Source organism: Penaeus monodon, chromosome 1 (genome assembly GCF_015228065.2).
Source record: "Penaeus monodon isolate SGIC_2016 chromosome 1, NSTDA_Pmon_1, whole genome shotgun sequence".
Lineage (NCBI taxonomy): Eukaryota > Metazoa > Arthropoda > Malacostraca > Decapoda > Penaeidae > Penaeus > Penaeus monodon.
The window spans coordinates 9,282,363-9,299,862 of NC_051386.1; the positions used below are offsets into that span (position 1 = coordinate 9,282,363).

Here is a 17,500-nt window from a genome sequence, read left to right on the forward strand (position 1 = left end):
AAAACAAGAATAGATATTTGTTTCATATATTAAGGAAATTGATATCTATAATGATGGTCAAATTTTTGGTTTTCGTTATTTTACTTTATCTATTAGACCATTATTACACAGTTGGATTATAACAGTTATCAACCATAAATTGCTTCCAGTGAGATAGCTCTCGGTATTTATTCCTAAAACAGTTCTAATCCGCGTCTGATAGGAAATTTCCACGACGAGGAAATGACATCATAGTTTCAAAGGAGACAACAATCACAGCTGAATTCTGAAGTCTTCATTTTTATCACTTTATTAAGAAAGAGGAAAACCAAACCGAGACTCACAGCACAGTCAGCGAAGAATCCACCAGTCACGTTGGCCACTTCGTCTGATCCGGCAAGGTAAACAATGGTTTTAGCCGCTTCCTCGTCACTCTGTATACAGCAAATAAATCAATGGCTAAAAAAAAAATAATAATAATAAATAAAATAATAATAATAATTTAAAAAAAAATCTAGTTGACTGTATAATACGGGGATTGCGAAACAAATATTGTAAGTAACTTTGTCTGTCTGTCTGTATCCGTCTGTCCATTCGTCCGTCCGTCCACCCGCCAGTCTGTCTGTCTGACTGTCTGTCTGTCTGTCTGTCCGTCTGTATGCCCATCTCTCTTAAAAATCCCATACAAACCCTTGTAACGAACTGAAGTAAGACGCAGTAGAGGCGCGCCAGGAAATTGCTGCCTCTGATGTAAGGTGCTGACAATACCATGCCCGGGCAGAAGGAATTGACGGTCATGCCTAGGGTTAAAAAAAGGGGGGAGGGGATATTTATTTACATATTTCCATCATCTACTTTCATCTACTTCTCTCTTTCCCTCCTTTCTCCCTAGCTGATAAAAGTAAAGTGTACAAGTAGTAGGTAACCGAAAATTACTACCGTCACTACAAAATCAGTGAATTAATAATAAAGAAAAAAAACAACACATTAAAATCTGATGTCATTTTCCTTACCTGTATGAGCCGTCGCGTCAGCCAAGCAATTAGACATTAGAATGTTGCAAAGCATTGACTGAGCGAAGGCACGCAGACCCCCGTATTTCGCACGCTCGAAATTCAAATTCTGCAAGGGACGTCTTCATGAAGCATGTGTTTGTATCAACAGAGATATCATTTATCACTTTTCTCTGTAAGCGTTAATTCATATGCTTCGACATTTGGTTTTAGAATTATAAAGCTGACTGTAGTGTAAGCACATTATGTGACCGTGTGTGTATGTGTGTATGTGTTTGTGTGTACACTGTAACGCTAAATATACATGCCATACGAAGCAAATCGTTTTTTAAATCACAGATAAAAATGAATACGAATTATGAATGAAATATGGGAACTAATTAAATAAGTCACACTCTTAGGGTAAAAAGTCTCCAGCCATTTCATATAATCCCTGTTACTGACTGACTTCTGCATTAACGAGTAACATGGTCTTCAAAGAACCACTCTACCTTGGGAGTGATAGTGGAGAGCATGTAGTGAGCTGAAGCTGCCAACACTATAACTCGACTTGATTTGTGTTTCCGTAACAAACCTGTGGAGGAAATGTAAATCATAATTTATATGGAAGAAGGTGTAGTATAGGTAGTAGAGGAAAGAAAAAGAGAGAGAGTAGAAGAGGGTGAAAGAGAGAGACAGAGGGGAAGGGGAAAACAAACTAGCCGAGAACATCATCACTACTTTTGCATTGTCATATTTGCAGAACTCAGATTTAATGGCAGATATGATGACTTTCAGTATATATTACCCCGCATTTTGGAATTCATAAATCGGATAACATGATATCATCTGTATGGAAATACACATTCATAAAGAGACAAATATGAAGACGGGAAAATCAAAATAATCAGTGAACTTGCACTTTTAGATGAAACACCGGAATATGATCAATAAAGTTCTTATCACTCACCGATAAGGCGATTTACCAAGAGAAAATGACCAAAGTGATTGGTGGCCATAGTGACTTCCAGGCCGTCAGCCGTCAGCTCTCGAGTGACAGCCCCGCCGGTACACGCTACCATTACCAGTATATCTATCCTGTTAGCAAAATACAACTGTAAATGTACTATGATAAACAGTAATACATAATCGTCGATACAATTTAGCTCGAGATGTTTCGGGTGACACAAGTAGACTTCTGATTGGGTGGTAGGATTATTTTGATAAATTATGACAAATTTCCATTATTCATAATGTAATAGCCTTTTCTCACTTTCTTTTGCCTTCATTCAACGTACCCGAAACGTACTGCAAAATATTATCTAAAAAATATTGAGATACCAACTACATTAATGACATCATATTTGCCGTGTATGATCCATCTACATAACACGGAATAAATTCTGTGAAAATCTCAACTAATGAGCTTCATCCATCCACACATCACGTTCTTCTTTCTGTTATCCAAAGTTCGCACGGACGGTCTTTCTAGGCAGCCACACACACAGAATAACAGACGTAGCCGATAACAAATTATTCCTTAAGATTAAGTCCATTCTAGATTAAGCTCCCTAAATACACTGACCTTCTATGTATCATCTACATCACAATAACTATTTTTATTTCAAGATATGAGTTTTTAAGGGATTTTTCTTACCTCTCTTCTCTCCTGACGAAGTCGTCCGCAAAGCTATTAACAGAGGCCAGGGAGGAGGTGTCCAAGTGTCTCCAGATCACCTGCGGAACGTGGCTGGAACTGATGGCGTCGACTGAAAAGATATTCAGAAAGTTGCCGGAATTTCACGACTTGTTCCTTCAGTGAAAGTGTCGGATCTTGGTTTTGGGATGCATATCCTAAGCGTGATGGATGGCTATAAAACACACACACACACACACACACACACACACACACACACACACACACACACACACACACACACACACACACACACACACACACACACACACACGCACGCACGCACACACGCACGCACACACACGCACACACATATATACATATATATATATATATATATATATATATATATATATATATATATATATATAGAGAGAGAGAGAGAGAGGAGAGAGGAGAGAGAGAGAGAGAGAGAGAGAGAGAGAGAGAGAGAGAGAGAGAGAGAGAGAAAGAGAGAGAGAGAGAGAGAGAGAGAGAGAGAGAGAGAGAGAGAGAGAGAGAGAGAGAGAGAGAGAGAGAGAGAGGAGAGAGAGAGAGAGAGAGACAGACAGACAGACAGACAGACATAGAGGGATAGACAGAGAGACAAAGAGATAACATTCCTTTCAATGAAAAACGCTTCTTGTACATCCTTCTGCCCTCATCAACGAGTGACAGGTCTAGAATGACTTCGACACAAGACTCACCTTTGGCTTCGTGCACCCTCCTCTGGTCACTGCAGGCGAGGACTATCCGAGCTCCTCTAGCTGCCATCTGCCTGGCCGCTTCCACGCCGATATCTGGAACAAGACGATGGCGTAAACTTAAATATGCTGATGCATATAATAAAAAAAGTGAACCGCGATAATGAAAGAGGCTAAAGTTGATGGATGAAGAGAAATGACATTGCTGTGAAATGCAGAGCATGTGATCGCGAAAATAATTAGTACAAGGACATAAAACATTTCTTTTATCTACACTGTAATGAACTGATTTCGTGTGTCATGAGCATTGCAGAGTCACGACATAACACATACCATTGCCATTGGTCGTAATGACAGCGATTTTGCCATCGAGGTGAACGGTTGCTGGCCAGAAATTTCTCGTACCCCTGTTAGCATGACGAAGATACACCAGATAGACCACTGCTAAACACAGACATAGCATGATCCCAACAGCTAACACCCAAGCACACATTGTCGCCAACGTCCAGGAAAGCTCTCCCAAGCCGATTTCAGCCATTGTTCTCTCCTTGGTTTTCGAGTTTTAGAATTATCTTGATATTTGCGCTCAAAGTACACCTTCGTCGTACGTTCGTCGTCGAAGACTTTATTCAGGAGAAAGGTTCCCTTTTTGCTGAACTACTGTAGTGCCGGTTGGAATCTATCAATACAGACAATGAATTTTATATGCCCTTATGCTGAATCCTACACTCATGGTTCACACATTTTTCATTTTACGTATGATATGAATCTTTACTTTTTATCATTAACAGTGAATCAGTGCACCGTCATACAACTATGTAGTGAAACTCCAATTTCACACTATCTTTGCGCACTGCTTGATGCTGAACAACTAACGTCGACTCCCCAGTGAGAATGACTGATTACAAGTGCACATTCGGCATTATCTTATCAAAATAAGATCTGCTCGTCTATATCTTTCGATAAAAAAGGAGGGTGTGAATGGTTCTAAGAAGCTATTATCTATAGCAGTGGTTCCCATCATCCGTTTGCGTAATTTACTGCTTCAAAAAATATCCCAATCCCTCTCTTTAAGGCAGGAAAGGTGGCCGAAAAAGCTTGTATAATAACTTTTTATGATGTCTGTTTGTTTACAGCAAGACCATTCTATTTGCAAGTCAAGGTTTATCTAAGGCAACATAAGCACCTCATGATATGCGATATGCCGAGCTTTCAACCCAGTTTTTGTATCGATGAATAATTCATTATTTTCCCAATATATGAGAGGAATGTTATTTAACTTCTACGCACATAACTTGAGAAATAATGCATTAAAACGCAGTTTGCTACAGATGCACTGTACTTCTAAAACACTTATGGGTTGACCACAGCAAGAAAAAATAAGAAAATACGTTCATCTACCACTCTTCCTATAAGTTATCGAAGAAAACAAGAAATTAGGAGATAAAGAAAAAAATTGTTAGAAAAAATACACGAAAAAATCTCTAGTCAGAATATTTTCGAAAAGAGTGGGCAAAAAGAGTCAGATTTTCAGCCAATCAGAATGCAGGATGATAAAATTGTCTTCTGTCCAGGGGAGTTGTCAGTCTTGTTCGTATGCTTTAAATTTGACTTGCGCTGTCTTCTTTTCTTAAACTGTTGGCAAGTTTACAGAAATATTTATTGATTTATGCTCATTAAGTGAGTGCAGTTTTCCTTTTATGTATTTATGTTAGGCTTACTCTAAAAAAATATGATATATTTCTCTGCCTTTAAAATTTAGTGAACGGAAGAGGACAAAGTGTTAGTCAGCTCAGGGGTTAGCGTAGACTGTCCAGAGTCCGCTAATTTCCCCTTATTATTTAGGTAAGGAAACCTTTATACACCCAAGTCACCTCACCAAACACTCTCAGGATGGATAGAGCATGTATTGACGTGAAAAGAACAACATTTTGGGAGAGAGTATTAGTTAAACAGCGACATATTATGAAGTTTCAAGAGGCGGGGCACACATCCGGCCCGGTAAACAGGATATTTTTATTTGTCAATAAATACTCGCAGAGATTTTGAGATACTTATTAAAGATTTCAAATGTGAATCTAAGTCTCTTTTTAGACATTTGATGACATTTGAGGTATAGACCGTGATTTTTTTTTACGGTAATTGAGATAAGGCGTTTCCTGATTTGTTTATTCAATTGTTTTATCACAAGGCTGTAACAGGGTACAACTGTTTTCTTCTAAAACGAATATGTGTAATTGGCTCATTTCTTTTGAGCGGAAAGTTTAGGAAACAAGGGGAGGTGAAAATACAAGGCTGGCATTTAAAAATCGAGCAGCAGTTTGGCTACTCACCCAGCTCTAGGCAGCCACCCAACCCCCTGTGTTCTTCAGGACGTATTATAATTGTATTTTCTCTTTTTACATGGACTTAGAAATGTTTTTTTGACGTCAAATGATGTGTTCTTAGGAATTCTCAAAGTTTACGGTTGTCCATAACTCATTTGCCAGCGTAACTCTTGGCATTCAAGGTCAAGCGAGCCGTGATATCAGAAAGGTTTCTCAAAAATGTATTTGTTTGTTGATTGCCTTGCTTAAGGGAACCATCCTCAGAATGTCCTCCTTGTCTAAACAATCGAGTGACATTTAATTTTGGTAATTTTTTTGTTTCATGCAGCCTCCCACTCATGAAATTATTCCTTTTTATAATTATCAGTGTTGTAATATGTCTGAATCTTCATTTTTTCTATCACAAATGTTATAAATGAAAATATTGATAATGTTTTTGAAGTGACCTTCCCCCCCCCTCCTCTCAAATTATGTCTCTATTACTCCAGCCATTCCTTCAAAATCCACGAACATTGCCACATAAACCATGAGGCTGTGGATACATATATAGTATTGTAATGCTATGCCTATTGATTATTTTTCTGTGAGTTCCAGTTGCACGTACACAGTGGGGAATTCTCAAACTTTCCTGTAATCACAGTACCAAATCGGTCACTGCCCTCTGCGGCCTCCCTCCTGGGGGCTCCATCCCCCAACCACTACCCAGGAAAGCAGAAAATCATCCTCATAGTTATGGCAGGAGAGTGCATTAGACAGACTTGGCATTTGGTGCTTCTACATATCTGTAGTATGTGCGACCAGAACTCCTGTAAAACTAGTCAATTAGACATTGGATTACATTACTGTAAATATAGTCACTTTGAAACCCAGAACCTTCTTAACCCAGGGGCATTGTCGTCAGACCCCCTTCCGATCGCCATATTTCCTAATCCATGGGTCCTCGCCGTGAACTTACTCTCTCTAGGTGGCATTTGTTGCAGCCTTTTTCTTTATATCTGACAGTATTGTTGGATTACACAGATAATTTTATATATTAGTGTAGTATAGCTCTTTCATTATTGTTGTGCAATTACATTTTTCTGTGCTGTCAGCCTTCCCTAGGTCTCCACTGCCCTCTCCTACCAGGCAGATAAGACCACCCTTCTCCCCTTTCTATAATTTCTTTTTCTTTCTCTTGCATCCCCGAGGTTTTGCCTCCAGGCCATGTGTATATACTCTTTGATCACAACATTACTTCTATTCTTGGAGAGTATTTTTTCCTGTGTTTAGTTTTAATTGTCACATGAGTAACTGAATTTGAAGGAATATGGTTTCCAGCATTGGTTTGCATTTCCCTATATGTACTTAAAGGTTTTATCTTTCTTTCTTTAAGCTACATGTTCTGCAAAAGGTAGTGTATCCCTTATTTACCTTTTAAATTATATTTTCTTTCAGTTAGTGTGAGTGTCCTGCTACAAGTAACACACCATGACTGAAGTGTTTCAATTTGGGGTGGTCCCCATCACGTGTCATGCATGGAATGCTGATAGGTCCAGTAAGTTGTTTTTAATTATCTAATGTGTACTTTTAATAAATATGTGAATTATGGTTATTCATTTATAGATGTGTTATGTCAAGTTCCAATCACCTTCATTTTTTATAGATGATTAATAAGTCATAATTATGAATTTTCTTTTGGGAGTTTTACCCACCATTTTCTTTTTTCATAATTGTAAAGTAAGAATTGTCTCCATTCAGGATGTGCAAGTTAAACCCTTACTTGTTTCCTTTGTAGAGGTGGCACTGAGCCTCAACAATAATGAGGTCAACATCTATGGTCGGACTGGAACAGAGTGGAAACTTGAGGAGACTCTTCAAGGCCACGACTTAAGGGTGACTGGCATTGACTGGGCCCCTAAAACAAACCGCATTGTCACCTGTGGAGCTGTAAGTATATAGTAGAGTTTACTGAGTAGTGCAGTAAATAGTTTCAATGATTATCTTTTAACCCAGTCATGCGGGGAGATTCCAGATTTCCTATCACATCATATCTCCTAATACCAGGATAGTGTTTTCGCATCATGTGTGGATGAACCTTCTCTACGTTATTCATACTAAATAATTGCGCACTTGTTTTGTCCTGGCTGTATTCATTGTGGATAAATAGCCCTTAATAGCTCATCTTAAAATTATAAACTTTATAGTTCACTTACCCTAGCAGGATGGAATAGAGAGTACATACTGTTTTTTTTTTTTTTTTTTTTTTTTTTTTTTTTTTTTTTTTTTTTTTTTTTTTTTTTTTTATGATGATGATGGTGATTGAATGATAAATAAATGCATAGACTAACATCTGTAACTCTTGTTTCAGGATCGCAATGCCTATGTATGGACATGTGGGGAAGACGGGAAGTGGAGTCCAACATTGGTGCTCCTCCGTATCAACCGTGCAGCAACATGTGTGAAATGGTCTCCAAATGGTAGGAGTTTTTAGGATGCTTTTCAACCTGAAAGGTTTGATATGCCATATCTTTTGGAATTGGAGGAAAGTAGTAGTATATAATTTGTTGATAAAAGTTATTGCAGTCCAAGTGCGGAGGTATGAATATAATGTGTGGGTTTATCCTTTTTTTAAGAAACATAAATAGGAAGTTGATTTTAACTATTTTGTATGAAAACAATCTTACTTAAGTAAGACTGGCATTTGTTGCTACTATATTATGTAGCAAAGAAACTGTATGAGATCAAACTTAATTTGCCTCTCTCTTTGTGTATCCCCTTCTTCACATAGAAAATAAATTTGCTGTGGGATCTGGAGCGCGGCTGATCTCGGTGTGTTACTTCGAGCAGGAGAACAACTGGTGGGTGTCCAAGCACATCAAGAAGCCCATCCGTTCCACAATCACCACTCTTGACTGGCATCCCAACAACATCCTCCTGGCTACAGGAGCTGCTGACTTCAAGGTTTTATTAATGCATTATATATTCAGTGCACTTATTCTTATTGTTTATTTTTTTGGTGTTCTTCCAACCTACTACGCATGTCCTTTTTGGATGGAGAAGTGGCCAAACATGTCACCTATGAGGAGCAATATATACTGTCAGCAACAAAAGCAGTGATGCCTCACGAGACCAGGATTAGAGAATTTAGGCCTCTCTTGCTTGGGAAGGGACCCATTCCCAAGTAAGACAGTTAGGAAATGTGGATGACTAGGTGTTTATTTGCTGGACAAGGTGAAGGAGTGACTGGGTGTGTCTGTGTCTGTCCATCTGTGTTTTCTCCAATATTTATCTGGCAGGCATCACTGCTTTTATTGCATACTCTACCATATAACAGAATTGTAGGGTTAGATTTCTAAATCCCTTAAAGAGAATTAAAATAGTGTTATATAATTGTATATGAACATAATATGAACACATTTCTTGTGTTTTTTATCCGTTCTTGATTTTGCATAAGCTTAAATTGTTGATATTTTAATATTATCAATTCTTAACACATTAAATTTTGTTTCAAAAGGTCAGGATTTTTTCTGCTTGGATCAAGGATATTGAGCCAAAGCCAACCCCTACTCCATGGGGTGCCAAAATGCCCCTTGGTCAGTTGATGACTGAATTCTCTAACTCAACTGGAGGAGGTAAGAAACCTTTTGTTGACCCTTTTCATTCTTATTCATGCATGAAGGTTGCAGTCATAGTCAGTAATACACTTCAAAGTAGTAGGTGAAAATAATAGCTTGTTCAAAAATACATTCGTCCTTAATGTCTCACTTTCTCTTGTAGGTGGTTGGGTGCACAGTGTTAGTTTCTCAGCTGATGGCAACCGAGTGTGCTGGGTTGGACATGACTCCAGTCTTACGGTTGCTGATGCTAGTAAGGAGATGTCCAAGACCCAACTAAAGACCCAGTACCTGCCATTTACTGCTGTCTCTTGGGTCTCGCTCAATTCTCTAGTTGCAGTGGTAAGTCATATTAATTTTGTAAGTAGTAAAATTGCTTAGTATTTGTATTGTATTGATCATGTGAACATTACTACTTCATGATAAAATACACAAAAGTAAGCATCATCTCTTTTTACTGTATAGTACATTGGCACCCATGTGTAAGGTGACTAATGAAACTTATTTGTAAAATTAACCTTTATTTTTTTTTTGTTTGTATCTCATAATCTATGAGGAAGTTGTTTTTTTCTGAGAATGTTTGTATTTTTTGTGTGTATTTTGTGCCTGTTTTATATTTTATTTTTTGTATGTTTTTCTTTGCCTAGTTGCTTCAATACGAGAAAAGAACTAAGCTCAGGGGGTCCTATCTGCTAAAGTTAAATTGATGCACATTTTTTGAAATTGTTCCTTGTTTCATTAGTTCTGTTAGAAAAAACATTTTAACATCTTTATCTCCTCTTTTTATTCTTTGACTTTTTACTGTACATTCTCATTCTTCTTGTGTTTAGAATTATTAAGTCATCTAACTTTACTTCTAGTTATGATTATTCCAAGGTCTTTTTCTGTATCTGCTGTGTTTAAGCTCTTGATTGTGAAAGGCATGAAATCATGCAATGCTGCAGTGGACTCAGTCATGAATGGCACTGAATAGTGATATACCCAATGCCAGTGGCTCATCGAGGGAGCTCAACTTTTTCTGATAGTAGGAGTATCATTTGTTTCGTGTCGCAATTAGATAAATACACGTGAAGTCAAGAGAAACCTTCATTTCTTTTTAACCCCATTTAACGTGTAATGTGTACACACATCATAACAAACTGCTTTGGGTGTGGGTTACAGCTGTATGTGCAGCGATACGCCAGAGTGTGTGGAGTGGGAAGTTCTGCTACATGTAGCGGACTCCCGCACCCAGCATCTCAACTTTGCCAAAAATCACCCGAGTTTATGATGCTGAGAGATTTCTGATACCCAGCCCCATTGGGTTAAAATGCAGCTACAAGCTATTAGGTGCATATTGTGCTTGTAATACCAAAGCAGGTGGGCACAAACAGGAAACTGCCAATTTTTACTTTCCCCAACCTTGACAACATGGTGTTCTAAGTACAATCCCACATGAATAACATTTTGTTATCCCTCTGGAGGTATTGGCATGAAACATTGTCTATTACCCTGCTTTGTATTTTTGCTTCATCTGCAAATATGTTCAGATGGCTACCTGCATTGATATTTGACCCTAAATCATTAATGAAAGTGATAAACATCACTGCCAAAACATTTCCTTGAAGTTCTCTGTTAGCTAGTCATCTCCATGTAATGCTTCCTTCTAGTTTCTGAGCTCATTTGTCTTTCTGTAGGAAGTCTCATCCATTTGCAGAATTTTCCTTTTACTTCACCAAGCTCTTCTAAATTTATTAATGATTTATTATGTGTCTGTGTGTTATCTATCTGTCTGTCTGTCTGTATGCAATTCTTTGTGGATGGGTGTCTGAGTGTGTGTTGCAATCATTTGTGTGCATGATTTTGATTATAAAGATATTAATGTAATATACCTTACTGTTTTAGGGTCATGGATGTTGCCCAATGCTGTACAGTGTGGATGACATTGGAAAGCTGACTTTCGTAACCAAGTTGGATGTTGCACAAAAGAAGGAGACTGGAAGCCTTAGGTAAAAAAAATTTTTTTTGCCATTTCATATGTATTCAAGTTTTCTGTGATGCATCTATATCCACAGGAAAGAGTAGCAATTTATATTAAATCATATTTTCAAGTTTCAAGAATTATATATTACTAATTTAATAGATTCTTAAAAATGTAGATATTCTACTGCTTAATAATGCATCTTGTTTTGAAAATGGAACATGAGCAACATGTCTTTATTTTTATTATAGAAAAATAATAATATCCAAAGTATAAAGATGTAATGCTAACCAAGAATAAGAAAATGTGATATGAGGATTCAGCAAGAAACAAAGAACTACTATTTTAAAGATGCTCAAAGATTCAAGAATCCTAAAACAGCATCACTTTATATACAAGTTTGAAAGGACACATTTAGAACTAGTTTTACCATTGATAAATTTATAAGAAATGAGTGTATGTGAATAATAAGAATAACAGATTTTATGATGTTGAAAATCCTTTTTTTTTATTACAATTTGTCTCTATAATGTTTGGTTCAAGGCACATCAGAATAGCTTAGATTTTGTAAATATTTTTCTAAATTATTATTACTTAGATTCCAAATTTTTCTTTGATACATAGAGAAGTGAATCCCATTGAAAGGTAAGATGTTGGTAAGCTAGTTGTGAATTGTACTGTACATGGTTAAACTTGGAAAGACAAATTAGAAAATCCTCATAGTAAATGAAACCAAGTTGAATCCCAAAATTTTGTTTTTTGGCATATTCGAATGTTGAATGTTGGCAAGGCAGTTCAATTTCCCAGACCACATGTCAATAGTTGTTCCTTAATCGAATAATGTGACTTGTTTAGAACTTAGATGAAGTGGCTAATTTTTTTTATAGTAAGATAAATGCTAGTTGACTGCTGTACATTTTAGGTCTTTTCCCCAGATAAGTAACAAGCAAAAAAAAAAAAAAAAGACATTTTTTAAATAATTTTTTTGTTATTCTTTCTTATGTTTATTGTTGCAATAGTATGACAAGCTTTTCCAATCGACTCTTATGTTCACTTTATATATTTGACTTTTCTCGTCAGCATTTTCTATGTACTTTTTGCATATATGTATTTAATATTTTGTTTTAGATAAAATTGGAGAGTCAATTCATGTATTTTAAAGAACAAAAAATCTTTTTCCTTTTGCACTTGCAATAATTATACATATGAAAAAAAAAAAAAAAAGTATTTGCAGATGCCAAAAAACAAAATGCCTTTATTTGCCTAAAATCTTGTATTGGCCGTATTGGAGTCATAGATGTTTTGACTGTACATTGCAAGTAATTTTTCCTCTAACCATACTTTCATCCAAGAGTAAATTTATAAGTCATGCTAGAAACTATAACTATTAAGTGATTATTTTAACTCTGAAAGCTAAAAAATTACCAGAAAAGAGGAATAAAAAACAATTTTAAGCCATGTGGTTCCAGGTTCAAAATGCACATTTGATACACTGAATGAATTCTAGGCTTAGAAGTGATAGACAGTGTTTAAGTGAAATGATAAACTTGTGTTATGAGTTATAAATAATGTTAATTTCAACTGGCTTTTACACATTTTGCAGGTGTAAAGTGGTACTTCATTTTTGTATAGGTTTTCCCCCCCCCCAAAGTTTGCAGGGAGATTTTTTTAAATGATGGCTGATGTATTGCTGATATTTTCCACTGATGTGTGATTTTTTAAAAACAAGGATTTTCCCCCAACAGCAGCTGCAAGTTTTTTTTTTTTTTCAATGAAAGATGGCCAACCTTTTCATCTAGAAAAGAAACATCCAAACATAGATTTCAGAATATTAGATATTAGTGCTACACACACAGATACATACACATGCATACAAAGTAGAAATACTGGAATAGATGTTTCTCATTTATGTTTTGATTGATGTGGCAGATCGTCTCTTATTTTATAGTTACTAGATACTTCTCCCTTCACTGGCTATCTAGCTCAATCAACTGGTCTTGCCTTATATGACTTATGCACGCCAGGATAAATAGTATTAAGATATGTGTACTTAGTGTAGTTTTTTTTCCTCAACTTTTATTTGTTATTCAGTGTTTGAATTTTCATTATTAGTATTCATATCTTCCTATTTTTCTAGTCATTGTATAATAGATTTGAGAACTGTTAAAACTGAAATTTTCATGCCATATATTTTTCATCTTTTTTTCTTTTAAAGTATACTTTTAAATCATTAAGTTATGTTGTACTATAAAAAAAACTGCCATTGTAGCATCAGATTGTAGGGAATGATTAAGTACAACATTGTGGTATAGTAACTTGTCAGTTAATTATTTATATAATTTTTCATGGGGTTATGAAAGGCACAGTGCTCAAAAAGATTTGCTCTCCACTTATTATCTTTTTAATTGTCAACAGCGCCATGAAGAAGTTCCAGTCTCTTGACCGCACTGCTCGCTCTGACCAGTCAGACACAACCCTGGCCACTGTTCATCAGAATACCATTACTGGCTTGGCCATCTTCTCTGGTGACAAGAGTGGAGCCAATGCCATTTCAACCTGTGGAGCAGACTCTCAACTTGTTATCTGGAACTTTAAGGTGGGGTATAAACAGCAGGTGTTGAGACAAGAATGATGTCTGTTTTTAAATGTTCCTAATGTTTTGATACATATAATATTTGGAAAAGTCTTCTAAGGCAGATACAAAATGAAAGGGAAAGTTAAAAGTTTCTTTGTGTGTGTGTGGGGATGCAAAAACAAACAAACTTTAAAACATATTGAAAAGCAAATTAGCCTTCACTGATATAGAATTGAAATGGTTATAAAGTTGTTGTTTTTTTTTCCCCCTTCTTTTCAGTTTATTGAATCATCCATTTATGTACTAATTCATAATTGTATTCCATTTATCTTTCACTCACAGTCCTTGGAGCAGTCCCTTGGAGATCTACACATGAACTAAGTCCATGCCGAACATGTGCCATATGCAGTTTATAATCAGATGTTGCTGTATGGTCTTGCAGTCAGAGGAGATGATTTTAAAAAATGAAGGAATAGCTGGAAATATTCAAATATGGTGATTGTGTGATTTTGTTTGATTTTTGTAAATTGAATTTGAAACAATCTTTTATTTCCTAATCCAGTTGTGATTCCATTCCAATTGCTTGAGAATTTTTTACGAGTGATTGTTTTTAATAAAGTTAATATACTTAAAGTTAAAGTGACGTGAAATATTAACTGTTATTACAACAAGTACCTCCATTGTTTGACCAGTGTTAAGTAAAGCATTCCAAGTAAAAAAATAAATAAAAAGAGGAAATTGTGTGTGTACTTGTTTTCTTTCCAGTGTGTGCTCATCCTTGACTCCCATTATGACAAAGACACTTATATTCTGTCTTTAATCCTTAGATCAGTAATATTTCTTTATCAGAATTTTTGAGATTTGTGATATTTTTATATATTTTTTTATCTGAAAATTGTGTTTAAAAATACTGTTACAAACAGCAGTCCATGACTTTATTATATTATTAATTATCCCCTTATGGTATGGTCATCAAAAAAATTGCTTAACGTATCTGCCGGGCCACACCTATAGTCGCCATAACAAACTGACTCATCGTGCTGGGTATGGCTATACGCATCACAACATGCTAGAGCGTGCCAAGCAGTAGGATGGTTGCCAGAAGCCTCTAGAGTCTTTGTCACCGAGAGATTTCTGATACCATCATCGAGAGGTTAAATTGAAAAGCTTCACTACAGTCAAAAACATGTATCCAAGATTAAGGGGGAAAATTATTTTGGAAAGGATTTGGAGAAACATACTAGATACCTATTACTAAAATTGTGAAATAGTGTCAGTTGCATAGAGTTTTCCTCCACTTAGATTTTTATATACAAAAAGTCACTTCTTATTACAAGGGTTCCCAACCATGGTGTACTTTCTGGGGGGTAATGGAGCAATATGAAAATTATGATCAAACTGAAATTTCTCTCAAATAACAATAAACTGGAATCTTCCCACAAAGTGTTCTTCTCCTATGGCTATTAACACCATTTATGACAAGCAATGAATGAATCTGGAAAGATGACTGACATTGAACAGGGCCATGGAGATTACATATTGGTCAAGGGCCATAGAATGTAAAAGTTTGGGAACCACTGGCTTACTGCAAGAAATTAATGCAAAACTACCTCTAATAGAACTGACTCCACATAATACTGACAAAGATGTGAGTACAACTAAAAGCACTGGCAATATTATCAGTATCATATTGCTGGTAGTCTTGGAGCTGTTTTCCTAGTAGTTGTAGTAATTCCTATTTAGATAAAAATTCATGTGGTACTTAACAACTCTGCATGTTACTAGCTTTAACCCAATGCTGCCAGGCGTGGTATGTAAGTACTGCACATGCTATGCCCACTGTGATTTTCCTTTATTAATTTTTTGCACATAGATGGTTACACTTGTACTACGTCACCAATGAGCCAATTACGAGTAATGCCTGTCTCACCCGTTTACTTTTTTCCTTGATTTACGAAACTATTTTACATTATGTTACTAATATTTACAACATTATAGTAATTATAATGTCTATAATAAAAATATACATCAATATTCATAGCATTAGTTTTTCCTGCCAATTCAAGGAAAGGTGAAATCAGGTAAGGTCACAAGGGCTACCAATTAACTCCTATGTGGCTCAGCACTAGCAGAGCCATCTATGTGCAGACATATTTCACCAAAGAAAAGAAAAGGGAAAAAAACAAAAAACAAAAATGAGCACAGCATTTTCCCGGCGGCATTGGGTTACCCAATGCCGCCGGGTGGTTTCCCAATACGAAAGCCCTCCATCCTGGGTGATCGTGTAGGCACCATGGCGTGCACAGCATGATTGTTCATGCCCCCAGAAAATGGGACTGCTGCACCATGGCACATATATACATGCCACCTGGAATATAGTCCAGGCATGCCATGGCATGTACGTGCCACCTGGCAGTGAAGGGTTAATAAGCTTAGAGTAACAGGAATATTCTCATTCTAATGAAAGCCTCTCCTACGACAGATGTAGTGGCTATTTATCATCACTGTTGCAATAAAAACAAAGATAAAGGAAGGAGTGGATCATAAAATTTGTTCTTCAAAAGCAACTATAAACTAAGCTAAGGATCTATAATACTAGCACTCCTGGAAATGCCTGAGAATTCATTAGTACTGTTTCTATAAAGTAGTGAAGAATTATACTTTAAAAACTAAGGCTACTGCTCATATATACTTTATACTCATATTATGATTTATGTTAAAAATCTGTTGAAGTGAAAACCATATACGAATAACACCACTTGTGTATGAGGAAAAAAATTGTAATTAGTATCAATCAGTGCACTAATCCAGATTAATAGGGACATTTATTATATCAATTATAAGCTCAAAAGAACAACTTCTTGGCAACTGTGAAGTATCAAGGTCAATAACAATAATTTTCAAGATATGTTTAGCACTGTAATTTAAGGAAACTAACACAAATACTGTGAGAATCAGTCAGTTTATTTCACAAGATTAACCACACTTTCCTTGAGTATATATCTGAAGAGAGCCACTATGTTTCACATGGAAGTCATCTTCAGATAAGTGCAAAGAATGTAAGCTAACTTAAATTTCCAAAATAAGATAACTAGTTCAAAGAAATGTATCAAACATGAAAAAAAATTAAAAAACTTATGGTCTTGGTTGAGCCACAAGTCACAGCTCTAACACAAAGCAGCTTTGTTCTGATACTGAGCCCAGTCCTCTGAAGGATGCATTGGAGGAATCACCCAATTAATGGGAATGGACGAGGCAAGGGGTGTGTTCACCTCTGTACTGTACTGGTCCCATTCGAACCTGATGAATGAAAATATACAATTAAAGAATGAAACAGACTTAGAAAGAAAGGATTTATTTTTGCTGCTATTAGTGTTGTCAATAATAATAATAACACCTTTATTTACTGTTTGTATTAGAAATAAAAACTTTTACATGAAAATTCAAGGACTGGTGTATGTAGGCAAGGTTGGCTAGGCTTAGTTCTTTGGTGACTTGTGAAGCCATCTATGAGTAACAAAATAAAACTAGAGAGGGCTGCATGTACATGGTCGCAATGGGTTAATAATGGTGATAACACCTCCAATTTTTTACTTTGAAACAATACCTATTAAATTGGCAAAATCAAAAGATACAAAAAAAATCCACACAGTTGACACACTATAACGAAGACATGAAATACCCTATGGTCAAGA

The 17,500-nt window shown here is 36.2% G+C and overlaps 3 protein-coding genes across 5 annotated transcripts in view; 1 reads left to right on the forward strand and 2 right to left on the reverse strand.

Annotated features, from left to right (window-relative positions):
* Positions 1-4,249, reverse strand: part of LOC119588279 (retinol dehydrogenase 13-like) — a 5,100-nt gene extending 851 nt beyond the window's left edge. Inside the window, exons 1-9 of one of the 2 annotated variants that reach the window (XM_037937007.1) lie at positions 4,126-4,249; positions 3,684-4,029; positions 3,354-3,446; positions 2,629-2,740; positions 1,942-2,069; positions 1,484-1,566; positions 993-1,101; positions 670-779; positions 324-413 (exon numbers count right to left, since the gene is read on the reverse strand). In XM_037937007.1, coding sequence (XP_037792935.1) covers positions 324-413; positions 670-779; positions 993-1,101; positions 1,484-1,566; positions 1,942-2,069; positions 2,629-2,740; positions 3,354-3,446; positions 3,684-3,888 — 930 coding nt within the window. In that variant the 5' untranslated portion in view covers positions 3,889-4,029; positions 4,126-4,249. The remainder of the gene's footprint in view (positions 1-323; positions 414-669; positions 780-992; positions 1,102-1,483; positions 1,567-1,941; positions 2,070-2,628; positions 2,741-3,353; positions 3,447-3,683; positions 4,030-4,125) is intronic. The other variant, XM_037937069.1, reaches the window with a different exon arrangement.
* Positions 4,250-5,110: 861 nt separating this feature from the next.
* Positions 5,111-14,548, forward strand: LOC119588569 (actin-related protein 2/3 complex subunit 1A-B-like). 2 transcript variants are annotated; one of them, XM_037937241.1, is made up of 10 exons: positions 5,111-5,195; positions 7,112-7,211; positions 7,452-7,603; positions 8,025-8,133; positions 8,445-8,617; positions 9,171-9,288; positions 9,434-9,612; positions 11,155-11,258; positions 13,646-13,826; positions 14,148-14,548. In XM_037937241.1, exons 2-10 carry the CDS (start codon positions 7,145-7,147, stop codon positions 14,184-14,186), a joined length of 1,122 nt encoding a protein of 373 aa, XP_037793169.1. In that variant the 5' UTR covers positions 5,111-5,195; positions 7,112-7,144; the 3' UTR covers positions 14,187-14,548. The 2 variants fall into 2 exon arrangements, with proteins under 2 accessions (XP_037793169.1, XP_037793231.1); XM_037937303.1 differs by having other exon boundaries at positions 5,125-5,351.
* Positions 14,549-16,751: 2,203 nt separating this feature from the next.
* Positions 16,752-17,500, reverse strand: part of LOC119588467 (programmed cell death protein 7-like) — an 18,884-nt gene continuing 18,135 nt past the window's right edge. The window contains exon 10 of the mRNA XM_037937146.1: positions 16,752-17,105. Coding sequence (XP_037793074.1) covers positions 16,973-17,105 — 133 coding nt within the window. The 3' untranslated portion in view covers positions 16,752-16,972. The remainder of the gene's footprint in view (positions 17,106-17,500) is intronic.